The 27,172-nt window shown below is 32.6% G+C and overlaps 1 protein-coding gene across 6 annotated transcripts in view; it reads right to left on the minus strand.

The window, feature by feature from the left end:
* ANKRD17 (ankyrin repeat domain 17) overlaps window positions 1-27,172 on the minus strand; it is a 152,844-nt gene that overhangs the window by 109,062 nt on the left and 16,610 nt on the right. The window contains exon 1 of one of the 6 annotated variants that reach the window (XM_077848325.1): window positions 9,386-9,532. The exons of the other annotated variants lie outside the window; for them this stretch is intronic. Within the exon in view, the coding sequence (XP_077704451.1) occupies window positions 9,386-9,439 (54 nt within the window). The 5' untranslated portion in view covers window positions 9,440-9,532. Of the gene's footprint in view, window positions 1-9,385; window positions 9,533-27,172 lie in introns of those variants that run through there. 6 annotated transcript variants of the gene reach the window in all.

Genomic DNA, 27,172 nt, shown 5'->3' on the forward strand with positions numbered 1-27,172 from the left:
CAGTAAAACAGGTTATAAAGCTTTTGAAATATATGGGACCATATCTCAAACTTTTTGTTTGAAAGTTACTGAAGCCAATAGCTTAAGAGGATTAGTTACAGACTTTTACCCTTTTACCTCTAGAAGGGATTGTAGAGAAACTATATGGTACAACTTTAGAGTACGGAAACCAATAAAAAAATTTCAAATAGCAGACAAAAATTATAAACCATAGAACTATAACCTATTGATCACCTAGGGTGATTTGAGTAATATGACTTTTTCTTCTTCCTCATTTCATATACAGTATACACCTAAGCAAGGCTAAGAGTTCAAAGAACTCCTCAAGAAAAAAGGTGGCTCCTTCCTATACAAGAATACCTCAAATTAAAATGAGAAACAAAAATAAATAAATAAATAAAATGAGAAACAGATATTTACTGTGTTCAAATATATAATGCTAAGTCACTAAAGACACCAAAAATTAAATTACTCACAGAAAATCATACGGTAACACTCTAAGCTCAAGACAATGAAAAAGCCCATTGAATGCCATCTAAAAATACTTAAAAATCAATGTCAACATAATTCAGCACTTACTCACTTTATAAAAGATGTATCTTTATAATTCATAAAATATTTATGAAATGATGATTTACCTGCCAAGATTTTTTAAAATTATATATGTGGGCTTAATCTTCATATTTCGGTTCTTTAAATGGATATAATTTTATGGGAGAGTAACTTTCTACCCACTGTTGTTTCCATTTACTTTATTTTGTAGAGAAAACTAAGAACAAGAACAAGAAACTGAGAAAGATATTTTGAAAAGAAAACAAAATATTACACAAATGTAACAAAATATTAAGAAAGAAAACTTTCCAATACTGTGAACACTTAAACACCATATGTTTTTAGAAAATCTTAACCAGTATTTCCTTATGAAATATAAGAATTTGGAAACTGTATTTTTCAAACTTGCTTAAACAGTTCACACAAATATATACTGGTCTTTGTTATGACAGAGCATAAATTAAAAATGCAGAACATGTGACAAGGACTGGGGAAGTGGCAACAGGACAAATTCAAGGTTAGAACCAGCTGAGGATAAACACTAGCTAGATGAATGAGAAGGTCAGCAAATGAGAATATCTTACAATACTAAGAGTCAGGCTGACCATAATATCCAAATATCAAGTAGACAATCAGAATCTAGACAATTTGTAGGAGGAAAAAAAATCAAATGAAATGGGCAGCAGGTATCCAAACTCAGAAGAAAGAGGCTAAATCACAAAAGGTCAGAAACCAAACTAAACAAAAATTAAGATAGCAAAGAAAACCAACAAGCTGTTTAATACTGGCTCAACACTGTTCCTCATCTCAACAATCCTTTAGAATTTGGAAGCAGGAAGAAGAATTATTAGCATTTGAGAAGTGGAATAGACAAGAGATGTACAGATGTTATTGACATTCCTCCTTTCCTACAGGAACACATGATTTCAATGCCAATTTCAAAATTAAACTGTGGCAAAAATGTAGGGCATATGTGTTTATATACATACAAAAGAAAGATATAAATTAGATTTTAAATAATATAATTTTGCTAGCAGGCAAAGGAATTTGAAACTAACAGCTTAGTCTTTGGATAATCAAAATATATACATTATCTGAACTTATTTTTCATTTTCGTAGATAATTTAAAAAAGAACTAGTCCCACAGAAAAAACTTCTCTTTACTGGATGAAAACCACCTGGCACCTGTCATAGAACACAGAAAAGTAGCCAACAAGCCTTTCAAATGAAAGATATTCAAGGGATGCCTGGGTGGCTCAGTCAGTTGAGCCTTAGACTATTGGTTTTGGTTCAGGTCATGATCTTTCTGATAGGGAGATGGAGCCCCTGTGTATACTGTATATAGTCGGCTTCCCTTCTGCCCCTCCCTCTGCTCATGCATTCTCTCTCTCTCTCAAATAAATCTTTTAAAAAATATTCATATTTGACAACTACATATATTTGTTTTGCTTGTTAAAATGAGTATCCAAACAAATTTACGAACTGCTTTCCTAATTATTCAGTAGAATCATAACAAGACACTTGATAGAATTTATAAATCCATTTCAGTTTTTAATAACGGTCTTTATCAAAATCAAAAGTGTTACTATTTAATGATATTCTACAAGCAAAATAATTTTCTACTTATTCCTAGCTTCTCCTTTCACTCACTACTTCACTTAGGAGTCCTCAAACTCCTTTTTCATAAATTCTGAATGATTAACCTAGGACTTAAAATTTTATGCAATTACTTAAATTTTCACGCAAAGTTCTTCCCATTTCTTTAACCTACGATATTGTAGTTGAAGGATAGAAAAATCCTAGAGGGAGTGTCAAAAGAGATTCAATAAATTGGGACTATGTGAATTAAGAAATTCGATAAAATGGTAAAAGAAAATATTATCAAACAGACTTAAATCTTATTAATGGTGAACTTGGGGAATCTACTATAAACCAGTAGTTAATCAAGTGTGGTCCACAGCATTCATGGGGATCCTGGACTTTTCCAGAGGATCTGTGAGATTAAAACTATTCTTATAATACTAAGACACTGTTTGCTTGAGTTGACATTTGCACTGATGATATAGAAGTAATGGTGAATAAAACTGCCGTTCCTAAACATGAATCAAGGCAATGGTACTAATTATATTCTTTTCTGACATGCACTCATAATTTTAAAGGGGGGGGAGGGCAGGACAGAAAGCCAGTTTCCATTATGAAGCAGTAAAAAGTGCTAATTTTTAAATTTCCAACCTTGAATATATGACTTTTTCATATTCTTTGTGACAAAACGGAAAACATTTTGATATGGTGGTTATCTCAAGACACTTGTGTAAAAAAGCTAACCCAATAGCTGTTTTTCATGGTATAACATTTTCATTTGAGACAGACTATGGTTATTCATACTTTTTTGGCAGACATCTTCTCATAAATGAATAAAGTGAGCCTATCATTTCAAGGAAAACAACTCTCTTTGTCATCAGTAATAAACTCAAGCCTTTAAGCAAAAATTAGAATTTTGGGAAATTTACACCTGACATTGTAAATGTGACAGCTTCCTAGTTTTCAACATTTGTAAGGTCAGTGGTGGTATCAGCAAATGTATTTTTTCAATACTGCAGAATGAAATGTAGCAATATTTGGAAGTCAAAAATGCAAAAACAATGCTGCTCTTCTCAGTTTTCTTTTCTTTCAGAAAAGTTATTTTTTATTAAAGTATGTTAATATGTAATGGGTTTATGTCAATTATTTTAAATGTATAAATGTTTATGTTTTTAAATTTTCTTAATTTTAAATTGCAATATAATCATTGATAGGTATAACTCATAAAACAAAAATCCCAATGAGTTCCCAATAAGTTTTAAGAAAGTAAAAGAGTCCTGAGATAAAAAGAAATTTGAGAAGTGCTACTCTAATTACCTCTGAGACTAAAGTTTTATTGGTTTGTCAAATAGGTGATGATACTTACTAACATAAAATAGTACATAAGGGTTATCACTTTAAAAAATAGCTAACAGTTAAGTATTAACTACATGCTAAGTGCTGTGCTAAATGTTTATACCAATTATCTCATTTATTCCTTATACTCATTCTAGGAAATGGATACCTCTCTCTTCAGAGAGACATTTAAAAGATTAAATAAAACAATGCTTGTGGAGTACCTGGCCTAGTCCCTCTGTATAATAACTGAAATTTTCAATAAATAGTAACTAATATGCTCAGTTACTACTGCCACCAGAAACTATGTCGATGTCCAATGTACAACATATATTCATATATAACCAGTTAGTTAGAAACCTGATTCTAGGGACGCCTGGGTGGCTTAGCAGTTGCGTGTCTGCCTGCCTTCCACCCAGGGCATGATCCTGGAGTCCAGGGATCGAGTACCACATCGGACTCCCTGCATAGAGTCTGCTTCTCTCTCTGCCTGTGTCTCTGCCTCTCTCTCTCTATCGCTCATGAATAAATAAAAAATAAAATCTTAAAAAAAAAAGAAAAGAAACCTGATACTATCCAAGACCAAATTATTAACGACCACTATTAATCTAACCACTCATTAAACCAAAAGTTATCTCACGGACATTCAACACTATGAACACCTCCTGAAAGACCATTGTCTTCACAAATCTAAGCTATATAAACCAAACATCAGTGGTAAAGCAGAACTTCAATGCTCACTAACTCTGCAATAGCCAATTCATTTCACACAGAAAGAGTTCTTTAGTCAAGTGTCAGAACACAGACCCCTAACAATGCAGAATCAGGAAAGTGCCAATGGTTTTGCAGATAATACAAATATTGACCTTTCCTAATTCATATGCCACAGCATATATTAACCAATAGACTATGATGGATTAACATATGAGAGTAATAGATTAATTCACACACTTCTAGTTACACTGTATTTTTACACTGAAGGCAAACTGGAGCCTTCATACTCTACTAAAACATCAGTCTTCTTCAGGGGGACTGTAAACTAATATAAGCATTATATTTTAGCTATCCTATACTACCCCCCATGCATCCTCCAAAGTTGATATATTAAAAAGCACTGTTGCAATTTCTGCCCCTCCCTCCAAGATAAACTCAATTTTCAAATAAAAGTATTGCTAATGCATAATATAGCAGGAACATGAATGTGTGTACACAGAATACACTCAAGCATATATATGAGTGTTAATACTGCATACACAGTATGCATTCACATACACATATAAACAATGTACTGATTTAAATGGTAATGAAAATCTTTAAGGACTAAAAATAGAAAACAGGATCCAGGAGACTTTCTGGACAGCCCAACATTCATAAATACCTCTAACAATTACATAGATAAGTATAAAAAAGGATAACCTAAAGGTGCTTAAATAAAGGAAAATAAGTGCTTAAAGGAAAATATATGCTTACTGAAAATTTCAGAATGCTGAAAACATGGGTTTCAAATTACTCAAACGAAAAAATGAAGTAAAATACTAGTATGCAAATACCCAGCTGAATGCATCCTGAATCCAAGAATACTTAAATACCAATGGCAGACATTTTGTCTTCTGAACTTTCAGTTTATGAAGTAAAATTAGTTAGACTAATTTCATTGAATTTCAAGTGTCTAGCATACTGAAAATACTCAATACTGGAGTGAAATTATAAGATTCAATTGTTCAACATGTCTAATCTTTCCAAAACCTCTTTATGAACAGAAAATGTTACTTATATCAACTCAAATAATTTACATATTTAGCTAAACTTCTCTGTCTCTAGATCAATTTATACTTATGTCCTAAAAGTTCCTCCAATTCTTTGTGAAAAATGTTACCACGGTTATACTAAATATAGAACTTTAGAAATTCACAGATTTGCTGATACAATATTTTATAAATGATGTGCATTACATAAACAATATATTCTATACATAAACAACATATTCTATAGAATAAAAAGATATATAGCAAGTACTTGTTTAAAGAGTCTACTTCATGGAGATTTTATATCATTAACTGAAAATAATTTTCATTGTAAATAGAAAGATTACCAGCTTGAGCTATAATGCCCTATTTACCATTAGCCCATCATGTTGACAAATCAAAAGAAAACAATATCCTGCCTGTGACTCTTTTGATCTTATTTAAAAACAAAAATAAAAGCAAAAAAACCCTCTGATGTCAAATAAATACAGAGTAAGAAATGGTTTCATAATACATCTACTTCCTATGTTTAAATCTGACCCTTAATTTAGTTCTTCCCTAATGGGTTCCGTCAAATCCTCAATCCACTGGATCTTTAAGGAACACATAGAGTTGGGGCTTTTAGCTTATATACAACAACCTGTAAAACAAGTACAGATGAAGCTAGAAACTATGGCTTTGGTCTGACAAAGGAACAAGATTAGGCATTAGAGTTATTATACTTAATATTCTAAATATTCTTAGTTTCATAAAATTGCTACTTCTTGAAACAAAAATATATCAAATGCTATACCCTGAAAAAAGCATTCTGAATTTAATTAAGATAAATATATTTGGGGATGCCTGGGTGGTTCAGCAGTTTAGCGCCTGCCTTTGGCCCAGGGCGTGATCCTGGAGTCCCAGGATTGAGTCAGTCTCCCTGCATGGAGCCTGCATCTCCCTCTGCCTATGTCTCTGCCTCTCTGTGTGTGTCTCTCATGAATAAATAAATAAAATATTTTTTAAAAGATAAAAATATTTGTGAAATTTCTCATTTGTAAAACAATTCTTACAGAAAACTACTAAAACTAAATAATAAAACTAGAATGTATAATCAAATTTCTGAAATGACCTCTCATGATTCATGCTGTCATATAAAGAGCTTATATATATAAACCTCTCAAGCTCATATACACAGCATTTGGTCAGACAAATTTGGAATACACAAAATAAATTTGGAGGACTATTTTTCTTCTTATTGATCTCACGTACTAGGATCCATTATTAATATGACCTATAGGAAAAGCATCAAAATTTTTAAATTATAAACATATCAGCAAAAATAACATTAATTAAAAAAAAGGGGGGGGGGAGATTTATATAGACTTCTAAGCCTTTTCTATCATCTGTATTTGGCTATACTCCCAAGTATTAGTTAAGCTGACCAAAGCAACACACTTTGATCTGGAAAAGAAAATTACTGCCTGGATTATTCAGGTAATTTAAATAAAGAAGTTATTCAATTTATTTTTTTTTTTTTTTTTTTTTTTTTTTAGAAGTTATTCAATTTAATTCATTATTTTGGGTAGCTGAGAAACAATGATTTCAAGTTGAAACCAATCTTTTCCAGTTTGATTATAAGTTTCAGAAACTTAGAATGTTTTACTTAAGATTTTGAGGATCACTAAAAATTAAAGTTAAATACATATAGGTATATATAATAAACAATTACAATTTAAAAGGTAAACTAGCATTATGAGAATTAATCTGCACTATATTCACTGATACTGATTTTTTTTATCTTACTAAGATTTAATAAGCACATCTTCAAGAAATTTATAATTTAAAGGACCAAGTTATACTGGAACACAGAAAAAATGGAAGGGGTCCAATGTTTAATGTAAAGAAGCAGAAATCTACATAAAATTCCAGACTTTCAATGAAGTCACAAAGATGAACATTATGGTAACAAACTTTAAATAGTTCAACATTAGGCATAATAATAAAACTGCCACTGTGGTATACAGACGAACTTCATTATTCATTATTGGCCATTTACACTAGGAGTTAATTCTTTTCAAAAGAAGAAAAATAATTTTCTGGAAAGCTTATAGTGTAACACACTGTCTTTTCACTTGCAGTATAGGTACTTTAAAAAATGGTACATTTATCTCCAGATAACAAATTTATTCTCTTAGGTCATTATGACCTAGGAGAATTTTGGAAAAGAAGCATATTTTATTACTACGTGATAATTTTTCTCATTTAGTCTTCCAATTATTGACAAATAGTTAAATAATATAAAGAGAAAACGACTTAGTATAGTTTAATGCAACAGGTATATAGGAAACAAACTGAGACCAAAAATTAGAAAAAATAATTAAAGTTAGAGGTTATTTTAACAACTAGTAATATGAACAAAATAGGTAATGTAAAAACATAACATTAAACAATTTTAGTGGAAATAATGAAAGCCAATATTTAATACAGTATTAGAAAAACATATATAAAAGGCACAAAATTGTGCTCCAGTGGGCTTTTCCTAGAAAATAAATAAGACTTGTAAAATCTGTTATATACTGAAATTTTAAATGGCTACACAAATCATCAAATAGATTTATTGTAATCTATAAAGTACAGTTCTTTAAAATCCACACAAAAATTAAAAAGCACATTAAAATGTACCACCAGAACTTTATAATCTAATCACACTTGCTTAAACTGAACAACTAAGTCATGTGACCACTCCTAATTACGAAAGTTCCTACATGAAAGTATATAAGACTATTTCTAAGGAGGTAATTCATAGCATTTCTAAGAAAACTCAATAGTATCCCCTGCCCCCAAATAAAGAAAACTCAATGGTATCAACGTTTAAAATGATAGAGAGAGGGAGAGGGAGAGAGGGAGAGAGGGGGAGAGAGAGAGAGAGAGAGAAAAGAATGGAAATTAACCAGAGGATTCAACTCAGACAATAAGCTCCTAGGAGAGAGGGAAAGAGTATGTTGGCAGGTGTCTGCAAGGAGCGAGATAATACAATGGAATCAGTTTTCATTCTGCAGAACAACCATGAGACTTGCTGCAATGTCAGCTCCAAGCACACACTGAGGGACTCCAGAAAATGCTCATTGATCATGCAGCACTTTATAATGCGCATAGGCTTTTTTTCTCCTGCTAACCCCGCCTAGCTTCCCATTGCAGCTTAATTTCCCAAGCCCTCTCCCCTTAACACAATCTCCTCCTAAGAACAGTGAAATATTTAATAAATTGTCTTAACAGTCTAAGTATTAGGAATACCACTCACCAGCATGAGCCTCTTTACCTTAATTAGCCAGTTTTATTCTTAATGAAGAAAAAAACTCTATACACCTATAATTTTAAAATGGGCATTAAATATCTATACCTACAAATACAAATGTTTGATTGTTATACTACATCCAAGGCCAAAGCCCATTATAGTTTCACTTTGACATGTATTTCCTGGAACTGATTTATACTCAAATAGGTTCTTATAAATTTCATACAACCAAGGATAAAAAAGAAAATTAATTTAAAATTCTCATGACTCAAAATACAGATTTTTATTACAAACTCTCAGACCCTTAAATTTTAGGGTCTTTTTTTTTCTTATTTTAATTTATTATTTCATAATGTCAAAGTCACATGAAAAATCCAGAACCAGAATGTACCAGTTAAATTAAGCAATCAGATTGATATACATGCTTAATTTTACTCTAGAAACTAAAATAACCAGCTGTTTTTAATAGTTAACAGCAAGCAGAGCTTTGGGCTTAAATATGTAAATGAATTCTAAGACATATGACACTAAACCTACTCAAAGCTGCTTTGTAGACCCCACCTTCTAATGAGTTAATCTAAAGGTCACCACCAGCCAACGTTTTTTATGAAGTCCGAGGCCCTTTCTTTCTTTTTTTTTTTTTAAATTTCCTATCAAACATATATCTACAATTACAAAACATAAAGTTTAAACAAAATAATTCTAGACTTGTTTAGTAATCATGTGAACCACACTGGCACATTCTCACAAGGAATAAGGTCTGACCATATCTTGCTTTTATGCTCTGTCTCTGTTTGCTCTCTCGTCTAATCTATTCATCTGTAAAATAATTCCGGCAGATAAGATTTCTTTGTTCAGATTTCAACTTTCATTTCATTTACAAACCTAGCCCTACCTCAAGAATGTCTTCTAGAACATATGCTTCCATTTCAGCCGCTGTCTCCACCATGTTTTATCAAACTGCCATGTTTCTTACTGCACTATGATTAGATCATTGCCAGCAGGAACACTCCTCTGTGTCAGCAAGGGAACAGGAAATGGAATGTTCTATTACATGCCTAAAGCAGCTTAGCTGTTCACTAGCCAGGCATCTACCAAAAGAGCAGGGGGTGACTCACTGTGTATTTTTTAAAGACACAGAAGCTCTATTCCAAAGCAAACTTCTGTCAACTAATTTCAACAGACAAAATAAATAAAGTCTCCTACTTTACCATTACAAATTTTAAAATCCTAAAATTTCAAAAAAAGAAGTAATTATACATTTTTTAAAAAAGCTATTTAAACACGTCTGGCTTCCTGGTTGAACAAAAGAGGTTGAAGTGGGTTACGTAGCAATTTATCCTTAGTAAAGCCTTGTAGTGAGATTAATGGCTGTATTAAATACGCAAGGAAGGAGGCAAGGGTAATACCAAATTAGGAATTTGCTACATAAGGCAAATGCATTATATAACATATACATTACAGGTGCTGACTTAAGGGTGTCAAAAATAATTCTTAATGTAGATTTTTAAAACAGTAACTAGAAGCTAATCTGTTTGGAAATATCTAATCTGGAAATATCAACATTCAACTGATTTACAAGTACTGAAGCGAGACATAACACATCATGGTTATATTCATTTTCTAATAATGTCATTTACTAAACTTCATTTACTAACCTAAGGAATGTCCCTTTCCCCCTTTATCATAAATACTACAAGAGACTAAAATATTCAGATAAATGAAATTCAGAGACACTGTATCTAGATCATTAAACAGCAAATAAAGTTGCTGACAGCAGAGCCAATTTATATTATATTCATTATTGTAACTGGTCCTCAATTTAATAAAAATTGTTACCTCCTCAAATTTCTTTCTAATGTAATCTGGAATATGAGAAATGCAATGGGAAAGGAACAATATTTTATGCTTTGTGGCATTAATAAAATGCGCACACGTAGGAGTGTCACACAAACTAAAACTGAAGCCATTCCTCCAAGTACTGATTAACCAGTCTAATTATAATTCTAAAATGAATAGTTCTTCTAGTCTAAATTCTCCTAACTAAAGAAAATAAATTTTTAAAGGAAAGGAAAAATATATGAAAAAAATTAGAGGTGGGAGTTATTATTAACACATATGGCCAAATCTAATTTGAGAAAACTCATGATATGAAAAGACATTGCCAGTAATGTCTCCTCAAAATGATGTCATGTTTGAGTGGAAAAGATTCTAAAGTTCTCCTGGGCCTCAGATTATTTACCTATAAAACAACATAACATCCATTCAACATGGAATATCTTCTGTATATCAGAAACTGTTCCAGGTACAGTCAGTAAGGCATAAAATTTCTTAACAGCATTATTCTAAAGGCATAACATTTCTTAATATATGAATATTAAATGAGAAAAATTATCTACTATTTAATAACTGATATTTAGGGGGTACCATTAAATGTGTCAGGAAATACATGAGGCTTTTTTTAAAGAGACATGTTATTTAATCTTTATAATAACCCTGCTAAGTGATAATAACATAAGGATTACATTACACTTACTATATGCCACATGCCATTTTAAGTGCTTTGTATGTATTAACTCATTTAATTCTCACAATAATTCTAAAAGTAAGGTAGGAACTATTATTTCCATTCTAGATAAATAAAAAATAAGGCACAGAGGAGTTAAAAAATTGGCCCAACTTATTCCCAACTACACTAATTAACTTGAAGAGCTAAGATTTAAACCCAGGCAGTTGGCTCCAGAATCTGTCCTCCATCTAATATACTTCCTCAGGTAATATTCCTGAGGTAATATTATCCTCACTTTACAAAAAAAAGGAAATCTAATCTCAGTGTATACAGTTTTATAGCAGAGTTAGAATTCAAACCCCGAACAGTCTAACTCCAAAGGCTGTGTGGAATTAATGGAAAACAAATGATATTAAAAATGTTTCCTCAAGCCATACATAGTGCTTACATCTAAGTATGGGTATGCCTGGCATTTGGAGGCTTCTCAAACAAAGTAATTTCCATTGTTAAGACCTAGCTTAAGAGAAACTAGGCAAAGTGGCTTTTACTATTTCCTTTCCTCCAGGCCAATTATTTCTATGCATCAAATAAATTGCTTCACCTTAGATTAAAAGAAGTCAACAAGATTTCTCTTTCTCAAACCTTCCACCAACATAAGCAAGCAAAGACAGGTTTGAGTTCAAAGAACTCTTGTGTTAGGTCACTTTTATTTCCCAAAACCAATAATATACTTTTCAACTTTATTTGACAAGGAATCAGGCCCCTTATGCCTCAAGTCAATCAAACCATTTACCCTCTCTCCTTCCCTTCTTTTCTTGGGTTACATGGTGCTTCTCTTATCTTTTTAGAAAATTACTGTTAAGTTTTTATGAAAAAGTATGTGATTACAGCTCTCCTCCAGGATTCTGAATGTTTATACCCATTTGTCATCATCACTCTCTCTCTTACAGATCAGAAGCTTAATGAAAGCAGGCAACATTTTGTCACCAACATATACCCAAGGCTAGCATCTGGCAAAGAGTAGGCACTTCAGCATTTGTTGATTAAACAACAAATGCCATAAATACAGGAATTGCTGGATATCCAGTAATGCATCCAAATTATACTAAGAATAATTTCAATGACAAAAACATTTATTTTGTGACTAGGTCACTGAAATAAGGTATTAGAAATAACACAACAAGCAGAATATTTATTTCAGAATTTCTGTAATTTTTTATTATACAAGCAAAGTAATTATTTATTTTTATTTTAATTTCTGGTCCTTTTATTTTTATTTTCTGGTCCTTTCTGTTAATATGATGAACTATGCCACAGCATAAAATACTCTAGGCAAAGGGTGCAAGAGAGATTCATATGTATCAGCCTTAAAATCCTACAACCTGAAGTGAGCCACCTTCCTTCTAGTCAACCTCATCTCCAAGGTAAAAAAAATAAAAAACAAAAACCTGTTTTCCCATTTGCCTAAAACTGATTTCAATGGCACAAGGTCTTTCATTTTTTTGCCAACAGTAAAAACATTAAAGTGCAAATAGCAATTAACATATGAACAGTTACAAAAACAAATGCAAACTAGCGTATGTAAATAATAAATCATAAAAGAAAATACGACTAAAATTAAGATTCAAATGTCCAAAGTGAAGAGAAATGCCTCATAAAAAGGGGGGGGGGGGGGACAAAAGAAGCTCAATACCAAGACTAGATGAAGGAAATCTTCTAGTATCACAATTTTATTTAGGACCATCACTGGTTTCTTGGAATAAGGAACAAAAAAACCAAACACATACAAACACACACATACGCACAAATGTGTTGAGGACAAGCAAGCAACACTATTTCTTATGACTCAACACTTTGTTTGATGTTTGTTCCCCCCATATTAAGCTATTTTTAATCAATTTTTCTACCTGTAAGTTATATTTTAGCAGAAATATGAAACTCAAGTGTGAAATAACCTGGACCAAGCATAAATGAGATAAGGATATTAAAGAATTAAACAAAACTTAAAAGACCAATAAAGTCTGGTCAAATTTCGGAAAGCCCAAACGTTATTAAAACAGCACTATCTCATGATTTTACCTTATCATTTCTCCTGAACCAGTCATGCCATTATATAACTCAAGGTTCTAGATAACTGTCTAATGTAGCATAGTAATTATTCTTCTCATTTCTTCCACTGTTAACTTTCTTATTAACTATGGTATTTAAAGTAATATATATTCATGGAAAACATTCACAAATAAAAGAAAATAAAGAGAATAGGATACCTACCTCTTAGCAACTCTAAAAAGGCACTATTTGTGTATTCTTCCAGACATAATCTACATACCGATGTGTATCTTAGTGTAAGATTACTTTCTATACAAATGGAAGCATATTATACATCCTTTTCTGCATCCCCATTTTTAAAATTTAGTACTTCGTAATTGTTTCAGCTTAGCACATGCAGGTCTATTGCTTTAATAGTTGCTAAAATTTTCACTGAAGGACTATACCATATTTAATTAGTTCCCTCCTTATTGATGGGTATTTGTGTTGTCTCTAATGTTTCTTAATGCTGCAATGAGCATGCCCAAGGCAAGGGCACATATATTACACATGGTTAAAAATAACTGTATAGTGTATTTCTTGATAGATATATGTATTTAAATTTTTATGCTACCAATACTCTAAAGAAGTTGAACTACCTTATATTTTGACAGTGAATGAGACTGACTGCTCCCCTAGAAATATTAAGTATTAATGGTACAAATCTATTAAAAAACCCAGATCAGAGATCAGCATCAGTTTTAAAAACATGTATCTAGATTTATCATTACTTCCTCATCATTTCCACTTTTCAAGGAATTTCAAATTAAAGGTACACCTTCTCTCATTTAATTTCTGCCTCTTACCAAAATAAATCCCATAAATTCATTCCCTGACAGATTAGGACCTCAATTGCTATTTATGCCACCCCCCTCCCCCAAGGGCATTGATGCTGATTCTATCTGTATGCATTTAGAAAAGAGAAAAAAGTGGGGAGGAAAAAAATCTTTTTAAAAATTAAAAAGGGGGGACGGTAGCCCCGCGGTTTAGTGCCACCTGCAGTCCAGGGTGTGATCCTGGAGACCCGGGATCAAGTCCCATGTCGGGGTCCCTGCATGGGGCCTGCTTCTCCCTCTGCCTATGTCTCTGCTTCTCTCTCTCTGTCTCTCATGAATAAATAAATAAAATCTTAAAAAAAAAAAATTAAAAAGGGGCAGCCCCAGTGGCCCAGCGGTTTAGTGCTGCCTTTAGCCCGGGGTGTGATCTTGGGGTCCTGGGATGGAGTCCCGCGTCGGGCTCCCTGCATGGAGCCTGCTTCTCCCTCTACCTGTGTCTCTGCCTCTCTCTCTCTCACTGTGTCTGTCATGAATAAATAAACAAAATCTTCAAAAAAAAGTTTTAAAAGGGGCACCTGTGTGGCTCAGCTGATTAAGTAACCAACTTGATCTCAGTTCAGGTCTTGATCTCAGGGTCATGAGTTCAAGTCTTGTGCTGGGCTCTACAGTGGGTATGGAGCCTGCTTAAAAACAAATAAATAAAATAAAGTAATTTTTAAATCTACTTCTGCTAAAATACAAATTCTATCCAGGTTCTTTAACTAAGGAGTAAACTGTGAAGTTTCTGCCAGAATTTAGTATTCTAAAAGTACAAAATTCTTTGGATATATTCTCACTAAATAAATTAATTAAATGTTGTTGGATGTATTTGTTTCCTTTCCACATTTATTTCAAACTACTCATTTTTAAAGCACAAAATTTTAAAAGTAACCCTGCCATCATTATAAAAAAAAAAAATACAGAGTAAGAAGAAAGAACCACACATAAGCAATTTTTATTGACATAAAGAGCACTAAACAGTTTCTATCTCAGTCTGACATACATTCCAGGGCCAAATTTGATGATAAAATTTAAAAATGATAATGATTAAACCTCCACTAGAACCTCCATACCAACCAAATGTTAGCAGTTAGGCATGCTTCTGGGTATGTTTAGAAATACCTCAAAGGTTTAAGTAATGAAAGATTAAGTAAGGATACTTAAAATTGTAAACTCAAAAATAAAATAATGCAAAGGTCATCTAGTAGTATACTTTAAATTGAGGAAAAAGATATAAACTATTTTATAATAATTTCTTATTGCATAAATAAAATTTTTCTCAAGGCTAACATAAAAAGCCCTAGCAAACTTTTGTTTCGAAAGATCATCATTGGCATTTTCATCACGCATTTATATAAATATTTTTGCGCTTATCAAGTGACAGGCTTTATACTGCATAATGGATATAGAATGACAAAGTCAGTCCACCTCCCAGAGTCTACAATCTAGAAAAACTTAAACCTGATTCTTCACAACGTTTAAAATCAAAATCTTCAATGAATTTTTTACCTAGTGATTTGTAGTCTTTCCATTTTTCCATTTTTCTTTAATCCAGAAAAAAAAAAAAAACTTCACTGAATAAGTGTGAAAATATCAATATATTTAAACAAAATAGTTCATCCATATGTGTTTTATGTACAGAATGGAATACAAGCATGGTCTTGTCCAAATGTAAGTAATATAGTAAGTAAGCAAAGTAAGAAACAAAGCAGCTTGTTCTTCTTTTCACATCTCTAGTAACAGTGTGCCTGTTGGACACTCACATTTGTTGTCTCTATCTAGGATAGGTCACACCATGAATTCATTCTTTTTCCAGTATTTCACAATAGGTTCTATGTATACAAAATTGGTAAAATATTTATTATTTTTAGGTCACATTCACACACCCCCAATTTGTACTGTACATTTTCAAATAAAAATTTTAAAGGTACATATTTAAAAGAAATTACTTATTTCAATGTTTTTCATTTTTATTTTAAATAGGCTAAATCTACTGATAACACAACATTCTCAATTTGGTCAGCAATACATTAGCTGTCCTCTGCTCTGAAATGAGTATCTACCAACAAAAAGAAATATACCACACAAAACCCCACTCCCCAACACACATATACATATCACACAGGCAGAGTGGTAGAGAAAGAAGAGAGGCTGAGGATACAAATACAAATTACAAGAAAAGACTTAAGTCCAAAACCAACTTGTTTAGTCACCAATTTCTACCACCCTTTTGAAGGACGAGTGTCCTACTCTAGATGACTAAAGAAACAGCTCCGGGTAACATGCTTAACATGGTATCAAAGGCATGGAAAATAATTAGACTGTAAAAAATATCCAAGCAACCTTAGAATTCCAATACTGTCACTGGCTCTCCTCCTTTGGTTCTTGGATGGTTTGGGGTTACTGGCAACAAGCTCCAATCAATCTGGTCTCTCGTGATGCCTGTTACTACCTTTCTTTCTTTCTTTCTTTCTTTCTTTCTTTCTTTCTTTCTTTCTTTCTTTCAAGATTTTATTTATTCATGAGACACACAGAGAGAGAGAGAGAGACAGTGAGACAGAGAGAGAGAGAGACAAAGGCAGAGGGAGAAGCAGGCTCCATGCAGGGAGCCTGACGTGGGACTGGATCCTGGGACCCCAGGATCACGCCCTGGGCTGAAGGCGGCGCTAAACCACTGAGCCACCCGGGCTGCCTCTCCTTCTAATCTAATTTATTCATAACAAATCTTGAATGGCTTGTCAGCAAGCAACTGCTGTAAATATCAAGACTGACACTCTTTCAGATTCATAACTCCATCTCCTAAGAAAGGTATTTCATCAAATTGTCTCTATCAACCTAAGGCCAGGTCAAAAATTACAAAACAGAGTACCATTTCGTATTCTACGAACGTAATCTGACCACAGATATTTAAGGATCTTCACATAAAGAGAATCTCAGAGCATAACTGACTTTCCAAAGTTCCCAAAGTGGATATACAAACAGGATTCTAACACAACCTTCGTATTTCAGATAGATAGATAGATGATAGATAGATAGATAAATAGATATGCACACATACTGATTTCATTCTGTGTAACTGAAATATCTCTTTGGTCCTTATGAAGCTATCTCACAACACAGCTGTTATTATTACTTTCAACTTTCCCCACAAATTTCAGATATCAGGTTTTACTATCAAATCTCCAACAAAAAACTAAACAATATAAGAAAACAGAAGGCAGTATTTACCAACTTTTATGTCTGAAATGGATATCTCACTAGCATGTTTTATGAAATCAAATTTAACCCACACTCATAACTTTCGATTCCTCTTCACCAATTTCTTAAAAGAATCAAGTATTTTTAGAAAGCCTATCAACTCCCATACTCTTCAACCACATATATATCAATGTTTCTCAATGAAGGTAATCAATATTGTTTAAATCAGTATTGTTTAATATTATAGACACTAAATAACTAATAGCTTACAGAATATTTAAAAGCATAACTCAACTAACATAATTTTATACTTAGTATATTTTTGTATGCTTAAGGAAATCATTGTCCTCTCACACAAATTCCATGCTTTCCAGTAAAACACGTAGTTTTTAAAATATTTCTCATGATTATTTCAAAGGCATACATTTACATAACTTGATTTTTTTTTTTTTAGCACTCCAACTGCTGTACACTTTAAGTAGATAGTATACCTGGGTTTAGAGTCCTTTGCAGTTTACACTTTCAATACTTAAGGGAATATAATACCATAAAATTTTATGTTTTTTAAAATCAAGTCTGCAAAGCATACAAGTAGAATCTTTTTCCCACAGATCACAAAAAAAAACCATTTTACATATATACAGCATAAACAGGATGCTAACCACTGTACATTGAAATGGCATCAAAATAAAATTAATTCTAAAATAAAAAAAAAATAATTCTTTCATTCAACAACTGTTGTCTGGCTAGGGACATAGTATCAGTGCCATCTCTAGAAGGATAAAAAAGGCCATTTCTATTTGCCATCTTCCTTCTTCCAGTTCTTCCGGAAGACACATCCTGCCTCTAGTAGCTGTTGCTCTCCTTGAACACATGATTTCATCCTTATAGACAAACCAGGCTTCTAATGTTGGTTTTCAGTACATCAAAGAAAATATCTTATTAAGCGCCATTGGCAGGAAGAAGGGCTCAAAATTTTCTCATATACCCAAATTTTTAACAATGAATATTTTTTTTAGAAAAGAATCATGGAAAGGATTTAGGAATTGACATATAAAATCAAGTATATATGCCAGCCAAGAAATAATTATTCATTCCACATACAAATAGCCATCAGTATTCTATGCAACTTTCCAATTTCCTGGAATTAATGCCTATGCGTCTTCTATTTCTACCTCAGTTTCTAAAAACCATGTGACCCTGGAATGTCACTTTATAAATAAAAACATTATCATCTAACTAGGTAGATGTGACTTCTGTAATCTTTTTAATGTTATAAATGCTATGCATGTGAGATTTTTTTCAAAATTCAAAGGCTACAAAGGGACAAAATGAACAATAGGTCTTTTTTGTACCTCCCTGCATCAAATTGGCAATACACTGTTACACTGTTAATAGACTTCTGGTGTAGTTTACCAGCTTAACTTTAATATTAAAGTTAATATTAAAATATTAAATTTTAATAATAAATTTTAATATTAAAATATTTAATATTTTACTTCTGTTTCCTAATTTAGCATTTTTATATGCTATCTATTGACTGTCCATTGAAGAAATGAGCACTGACCCTTCCTCAACTGCCCTCAATCTCCTGCTAATTTTATAGGTTATTTTTTTATATTATAAAGTTTTATAATGCATTCTACTCCATAACATTAATTAAACCTATTTTATATATCTTCTAAGTGGATTCTAAAAACTGAAAATCAATTACGTACATTTATAATGTGCCTAGGTAAATACTAATCACAGGGAAATACAATCTTCTATCATTCAGATGTTACTGATTTAAAGAAAATCGTTGGGGCGCCTGGGTGGCTCAGTCAGTTAAGCGTCTGCCTTCAGCTCAGATCATGATCTCAAGGTCCCTGGATCGAGCCCCACATCCATCTAGCTGCTCAGTGGGGAGTCTGCTTCTCCCTCTCCAGGTCCCGCTGCTTATTTTCTCCTTCTCTCTCTTTCGTATATACATAAAAATCTTTAAAAAACAAACACAACAACAAAAAACAGGAGAATTGTCCATGTATCCCAGACAGATGACACTCTTAAATTTTTCCTAGGTTTCTTCAGTTTTTTCTGAATGCCCAAGATGGCCACTGTAATTTCCTCCTACCCACACTGCTCTACCACCATATCCTCTATTTTGGACTGTATTTTTCATTGTACTATAGTATCTGAAATATTTTCATGTGGAGTGCATAGTTTTTCCAAGTATAAAAAATGTACTTGTTCTCCTATGATAAGTATTGTGGTTGAGTATGGAAAATTTAGGTCCAAATTTCTTTTTCCCCAAATATGAAGGTAATGTTCAACTGCCGTCTTCAAGCATTCATCACAGCTGCTAAGAACTCAGTCATTTCATTTTCCATTTTTTATTCCTTCTGGCAGTAATCGGAGATTTTCCTCTTATCCTTAGAATTCTGAAATTTTACCAGATGTGTCTAGACATAGATCTTTTTCGTTTCATCCTGCCTGGTATTAGATGGGCTCAGATTCATTATCTTTCTTCCAGCTCACAACATTTTCTTCAATTATTTCTTTCATTATTTTTCTCCTTCCCAGTGTTTCTGTTTTCTGCTTCTAGAACTCAAATTTATGATGTGAAAACTTTGTGATATATTTTCCATATCTCTTTAAATTTGTTTTTCCAGATTATTTTTTTGCTTCATATTCACAGAGATTTCCTCCTGTTTATTAGCTCCAAATCAACAACTCATTCTTGACTCATGCTAATTTGTTATTTAGCCCATCCATTAAAATTTTTCTTTATAATTTTCAAAATCTTTTCTGATTCTCTGCCCCCTTTTCAGTGAAAGCATGATTAATAACTACAACATGTTCTTGAATCTTATATGATATATCAATTAGTTTTTCTTTGAAGTTTTCTTCTGAATTGTATCTGATGTCAGTTGTTCTTTTATTTATCTTTATCCTCTTCCATCTTGGTTCCCCTCAATTGTCTGATTATCCCTATCTATTTATACTGGCAAATAAAAAGATTACTTTAGAGAGTACAGGAAGCTGAAGTGGGCTTTCTCTGAGATTGTTCAAATTTGTTTTCCCAAGTGGCTTCTCCCTTAAAAAGGAGAGTAGTACTATTTAATCAGGCAGGGGATATAAATAAGGGATCCAAGCAGGTACCTGCATAGGAAGTTCACTGGAAACTGTCGAAACTGTTTTCCTCTGGAGTAGCATGCTTTAGTGGCTCTGCTTCTCCTCTCAGGTTCCAATATCTCAGTAGATGTCCTACTAAATTGTTGGTCTACTTTCCTAAGGGCATAGTTCTTAGACTTCAGGTCTGAGGGCAGGCATCACTGTCATCAGAGCTGTTTAGGCTGGAGAAAGGTCCAACTAAACCATTTAGGAAAATAATAGCTTTAAAAACTCTTGATTATTACCCAATTACCCACTACTGTTCTTTGTACTTGTTGGCTCCAAGCTTGGAGTCTTTCGGAGGTTCCCCTAGGAAAACCTGAGCTTACCTCTGATATCTTGGGTTCCATTTCTTCTGAGATTTTGCTGTCAATCCAATCCCATGAACTTTCTATCTTCTTCAAAATTTCTGGTCCTCTGATGGTACCTATAGTGGACTGTGAACTGTAATTTTACTGCTCAACAGGCTTTCTCCCCTCCCCCTTTTTCTAGTAACATAATCCCTCTTCTCTGTGGGGAAAATAGTCCATGTGATTTAGGAGGTGATTTCTTCCCAACCACCACAGGGGTGGCCACATAACTTAGGTCTGGCTAGAATATCCCATCCCCTTTTCCTTTTGCAGCCATCACTGCCTGGCTGAAAATAAAGCTAAGCCAGAAGAAAATAAAGACTAAAAACGTTGAAACAGTACTGATGACATCATTCAAATCTGGATTTATCCACACCAAGGTTGGATCTTCTCCCTCCCACACACATGCAAACATTACATTAAAGTCACAGAGCTAATGAGGTCCTTTTGCTCCTTTTTAAGGTAGTTTGACTAATATAGTAACATCTGTTCCTGCTTTTCAGGACTGTTAATTCAATCCTTATACAATATCAGTGGGACACTGGGAAAAAAGGAAGTTAAAGGAAAGGAATGTGCTCAATCCACCATATTTAAAAGAAAAGTTAGGATAATAACTATAAAGTCAGCCTGAAGAAATAAAATTAGCAATGTATAGTTTGCTGTTAAACATATCATGAGGAAATAGCTGTAAACTTTATTAAGTGTATCTTATTGTTCCATAAGATATATTCATACCTCCAGGAATAAAAAAGCAGACACAAAAACCAATCATCTCTCAAAGAGTTTTTTTCTCTGAGTCAAGATTCCAATGGTTTTAAAAAAGAAAAAGAACAAACACAGAAAGGTGATAGTAATTTAAAATTTTCTAATCTATTACTGTAAAAAAAGAAAAAAAAACCCTCTGTATAGTTATGTAATGGCAACCCCTAAAAGAAAAATTCTATAGCTGTTGGTGTGATTACTGGGGCAGAGATAGGGAAAGTGTTGCTTACTCTTCAATTGTAGAGGGGTAAGAAGTACAGAAGGTCACTGAACTCCTCAATGGGTAAAAGATGATATCCAATACTCCTCACGTAAGGTTCATAATTCATGGTTCATAGACTTATGCCTTAAGAACTCCTCCTGTATGTATGTATTTAAGTACATTTAGGGGAAAAACAGGTCCATGGTTTTCATCAGAATCTAAAAACTAAAATTCATGACCTAAAAAAGATAAATAAAACTACTCCTAATTGAAAAAGAACAATGACAACTTCATTCAAGAATTTCATATAATAATTAAATCTAGAAAAATATCTAACGAATACCTTCAACATGTAAGAGTATTTTAGATAAATTATTTCCATTCTTTAAAAAAACCGTTAAAAAAATCATTAGCTCCAATATGAATGAAAATACTGAGGTTAAGCAGTAACTTTCCCAAAGACACACAGTATTAAAATAGGATTCAAAAGCAAATTTTCCAACTTGATTTCAAATTCTTTTAATTCATAAGAAAAGAAATACAAAGGCAATGGGTTATTTCATAATAGAATGTAATTTTATGTCAGGCACAGATTGTCAAGTACTCACATGCCCATGGTTTAATGAAAGTAGAACTTGACCCTTATTCCTAATTGCCCTTTGATTAAGATATTTAGGAAAACTTCTGCTTCTGGTAGTGAAGTCAGGAAGACCTCAGTGTGATTAAGATATATAAATCTTAACACTGAAGACTACTTAAGTGAATGAATAGGTTCTCTCTAGCCAAGCAACACTGCTCTTCTGGGCTCCACTGGATACCCAACAAAGTTGCTCATGGATGGAGGACAAAAAAGCTGAAATGCCAAGCCTGGGAATATTTTTTTTTTTTTTTTTTTTTTTTACATTTTGGCATAAAAGACAAGAGGATCTGCTGATAAGGCTACAGTAAATAAGAACTTCCACATACTAAAAGACCTCTGCCACACATACTAAGGCACATTTACAACTTAAAACACATTCTTAGTACTTGGATCTAACCAAGAGAACTCAGGTACTAGAGTTTGGATTGGAGCAGAAAATTGGGTCAAATGAGGGAGAGGATCTTGGACTGTAAGGTAATGGTTATATGGGGGCAGAATAAGAAAAGAAATTAAGTACAAATGAAAAAATAATCCACAAAGCAAGTCAGAGATCTTAAAGGTTCCAAGATTTAGAAAACAGCGTGGTCAAATCTTTGCTTTGATACTTTGCTATTTTATCTAGAATCACAGAATCATCTGCTAACTTATAGCAGAGAAGTCACAGAAATAAGGTTTGCTTAACCGTTCCAGAAAAGGAGACAGAAGAGTAAGAAAGGATGTTGAATTTTGCATTACCTTTCTCACTCCCTCTATTAACAACAGTATGATAGAATGCTATGTTTTTTTAATTCTGTGGGAATTTAATAACATATTCTAATTAAATACTAAAGATCTAATGAATCCAGAATAGAATCCTAAAAGGGTATATAACCTATGTCACTATGATTTGTAGAATCTCCATTAGACTTTCATTCCCTATGCTAACATTGGCTCCATCTAAAATAAATTAACCCACATGCACAATTATAGCTAAAGAGTTTTATTGGCAATCTATGAAATAAATAAATAAATAAATAAATAAATAAATAAATAAATAAATAAATAAATAGATGGAACGGAATTAGGAAGGAAAATGAAAGAGTGTGATTTTTCTAAATTAGTTTTAAATTGCCTTTAAAAAAAAAAAATAACCAAAACAGTAAATCTATTTTCACAACACCCTTCATTCTTCCTAATGCTTCACTTTTAACAACTATTATTTATGGAGACCGTTAATAGTTTTACAAATGTTTTCACATACATTATCTCATCTGACCACCCCCAAAAAAGCTTATTACTATATCCCGTCTTATGTGAGGCTCTGAAGGGTTCAGTTTACATATTGTACTTACTGAACATAATGAATTAAGAGAGGTAGTAGGATCTAAAACAGCTTTCATCTCACCTTAAATTTTGAGAACTTACAATAAAAGATATCATCTAAAAGTATGTATTTTGATTTGATGTTCCAGAAAAGGTTAATAGTACACTATTCACTCACAATCTAGCTCAAAATCAATCATGTGATTTTTTCCCAAGATAAGATTAGATAAACAAGACCTAACAGAACAGAGCAACATTAACTAGCTACATTCTGACAAATCTTTTTGGGGGTGGGGAAGAGAAGAGGGAACAGTTTTATAATCTGGTGTTTAACCAACTCTTAAATATACTAAGACAATCACTACTGTTGGGTAATTAGAATAAGATGTCATTCATACAAATATCTGTAAAAAGGACCTAGACACAAGATGAAATGAGCTAGTGATCTCTAATAATTTATATAAAACATATTTCTTGATTAACTACTAGGGAGGCCCTTACAGTAGTAAAAAAGGCAGTGGTTTATAGGAGTTAAGAAAGCAGACTTTGATTTGAGACTATTCCTGTTTATATTTCATCATTTACTGTGACCTTGAGCAAGGTATTTTTTTTATTTTTTTCAACTATACAATGTGACTAATAATATTATCTACCTCTTAGAGTTGCTGTGAGGATTAAATGAGACAAAGCAATTCAAACTGTGCCTGGGATATAGTAAGCACTCATTAAAATATTAGTTAATGAAGATTATAATTACTCTATGTGCTAAATGTTATGAACAGCTTCAGGGGAGAGATTATGGATAAAGCAGTCAGCCAAGAGCTACACCTACAGAGAAGAGATATTAATTGGGCTTGAAAGCTAACATTTGACCTACCATAACCCAAAACATAATAAACCACTACAAAACCACTGTAGTTTTAAAAATATGGTGCTGACACACATAATAAAATGAGAATTACAGAGACAGACCCATGTACCTTTGGTCCAGCACTTTTACCAGTGGAATATATCCAGCCAAAATAACAGAAACGTATACACAAAGATATGTATATCAAAGAGTCCACTGCAGTATTATTTGTAATGGCAGAACACTAGGTACAATCAAAATACTGGCTAGAAACACTGTATAAAACCAGGAAAAAAAATGATTCCTGACAAGAGAATACTTCCCAACCATTAAAGGAAATAAGAAACTATATGTGTATTTATATGGCAAGAGTATGATAAACTAATAGTTTAAAAAAATTTCACAATATTTTCATAAGGACCACATTCATACAAAACAAAAATTTGTTTACATAAATACACATGTGGATATATGTATGAAAATGCACAAAAAAAGTATAACATTACATATATCTAAGATTTATACCTTTAGGATATAAAAGGGAGATTTTCAACTATTATACTTATCTTTCTCTACTATTTAAAATTTTACAGTTTGTATTTACTACATGACTTAATAAAAATAGAAAAAACACAATGCAATTTCCCTTAAGATTCCTCTCACATAAAAAAATTAGAAAGAAAACAAAATACCAGTCACAGTTTGATATTATGATTGCATACTGTATCACAGGTTTGATTCAAAAGATAAGTCATCCCACCAATGGAATTGAAACTTATCTAGCTTGAGTCTTATAGCAACTCTTCTATTCTGGCATTTTTTTCTTTGAAATAGCAACTACATAATTTTTAAACTATTTCTGGTCTATCTGAAATATACTTCAAAAACACTGAAACAAAACTAAAGAACACAAAAGATAACACAAAAGATAACTAAAATACATTCATAGAATTTGTAAGTCCTGCCGTAAATGTGTATAGATATGTTCAAGTCCAAAAACAGCCTACTTAAGATTAATGACATCATAAATCATTAAGAACACTTTACAGATGCTGTTACTGCTCTTGTCTTCTTCATAAAAGCACCTTTACTTCTTTAGTAGAAATTTTTAAGGGAGGGAGGAAAGAAAGGAAAAAAAGAAGCCAAGCCTGCTTAGAGCTTTAGAGGTTAAGAGGGAAAAAAAATGGTTTCAAAAGATCACTGACAACATACATTAAATGAAAAATATGGAAAATTACTTTGTTAACCATAAAACCCTGCAGACGTTAGCTACGTGTCAAAAAGCACAGGAAACTGTTTAGTACAAACAACTAATTTTAGGGGATCCCTGGGTGGCTCAGCAGTATAGTGACTGCCTTAGGCCCAGGGCATAATCCTGGAGAGTCCAGGGATCGAGTCCCACATCAGGTCCCCTGCATAGAGCGTGCTTCTCCCTCTGCCTGTGTCTCTGCCTCTCTCTCTATCTCTCTGTATGTGTGTCTCTCATGAATAAATAAAATCTTAAAAAAAAAAAAAATCCCTAATTTTAGTATATGGGCCTTCAGGTTATACAAATGCAGTACAAGTAGAGATGTATATACTGAGCATATATAATCCAGTCTACCATTCTACTGTCCAAATATATGAAATAAAGGTAGTACTTCAAAGAGTGAGAAAGGATAGATTGAAAGAGCCAAATAAACTGATTAACCATTTAAAAATATAAGATTAATTAAGTTCCTATCTCCCTCCAAAAGTCAGTCTAAATTTAAAATACATGAATTAAGCCTAAAAAACAAGAGGTACAATAGTTAAAGGTGGAACAACCCAAATGTTCACAATGTATTATTCAGTCTTTATTAAAAAGGAAAGAAATACTGCCATATACTACAACACAGAGGAATCTTAGGGACGTTATGCTAAGTGAAATAAGTCAGTCACAAAAAAATGATACTACATGACTTCCATTTATATTACTCATCTAAAGTGGTCAAATTCACAGAAACAGAAAGTAAAATGTAATTGCCAGGAGATGGGGAAAGAGGAAAATGGGGAGTCTAGCTAGTTCTAGATAAAAAGTGTCTGTTGTATGACGTGAATATACTCAGCACTACTGAACTACACTTAAATGGTTAAAATGGTAATTTTTTTGTTTTCCTTGTTTACCACAATTACTTTTTTCTCAATTACAAATGAATTAAGAGGTATACATTGAATTACTTAAGCCACTTTTAAAAATTATAAAACTACAGAGATCAAATAATCAAACTCTTTTCTAACATCCAACTGGCAAATGTGGTTAAAAACACAAAATCGAAGATTAAAAAGAAAAAGAATGCATAAAATTGCATCTGTCGAGCACAAATCTTTTTAAGAGTAATGTAGGATTGGAATGTAGGAAAGGAATAAAGTTTCCCTTAAGAAATTGGAAAATCTAATATGAAACGGATAATCTCCCAGAAAATATAAATTGAAATGTTAATGAAATCAAACCCAACACTGTGTTAAAAATTAAAAAAATACTACATAATACTAAGTATTCCCAACAGTTTAATATTAGGAAATTTATTACTGCAATTCATTATATGAATAGATTGAAGGGGGGAAGAAATACTCATTTCAATAGATGCCAAAAATTTATTTGATAGAAGTCAGTATACATTTCTGATAAAACTTAGTGAGCTATGAGAAAAAGATATACTAAATTAAGAAAGGATATTTGCATTATACTTAATAGTGACACAGCAGCACTCCCATTAGCACTCCCTAGATAACGATTGCCTCTATTATAATCATTTTTATTCAACATTTTGGGAGTGTTCAAAACTGATGCA

This window comes from Canis aureus, chromosome 14, assembly GCF_053574225.1.
Source record: "Canis aureus isolate CA01 chromosome 14, VMU_Caureus_v.1.0, whole genome shotgun sequence".
NCBI lineage: Eukaryota > Metazoa > Chordata > Mammalia > Carnivora > Canidae > Canis > Canis aureus.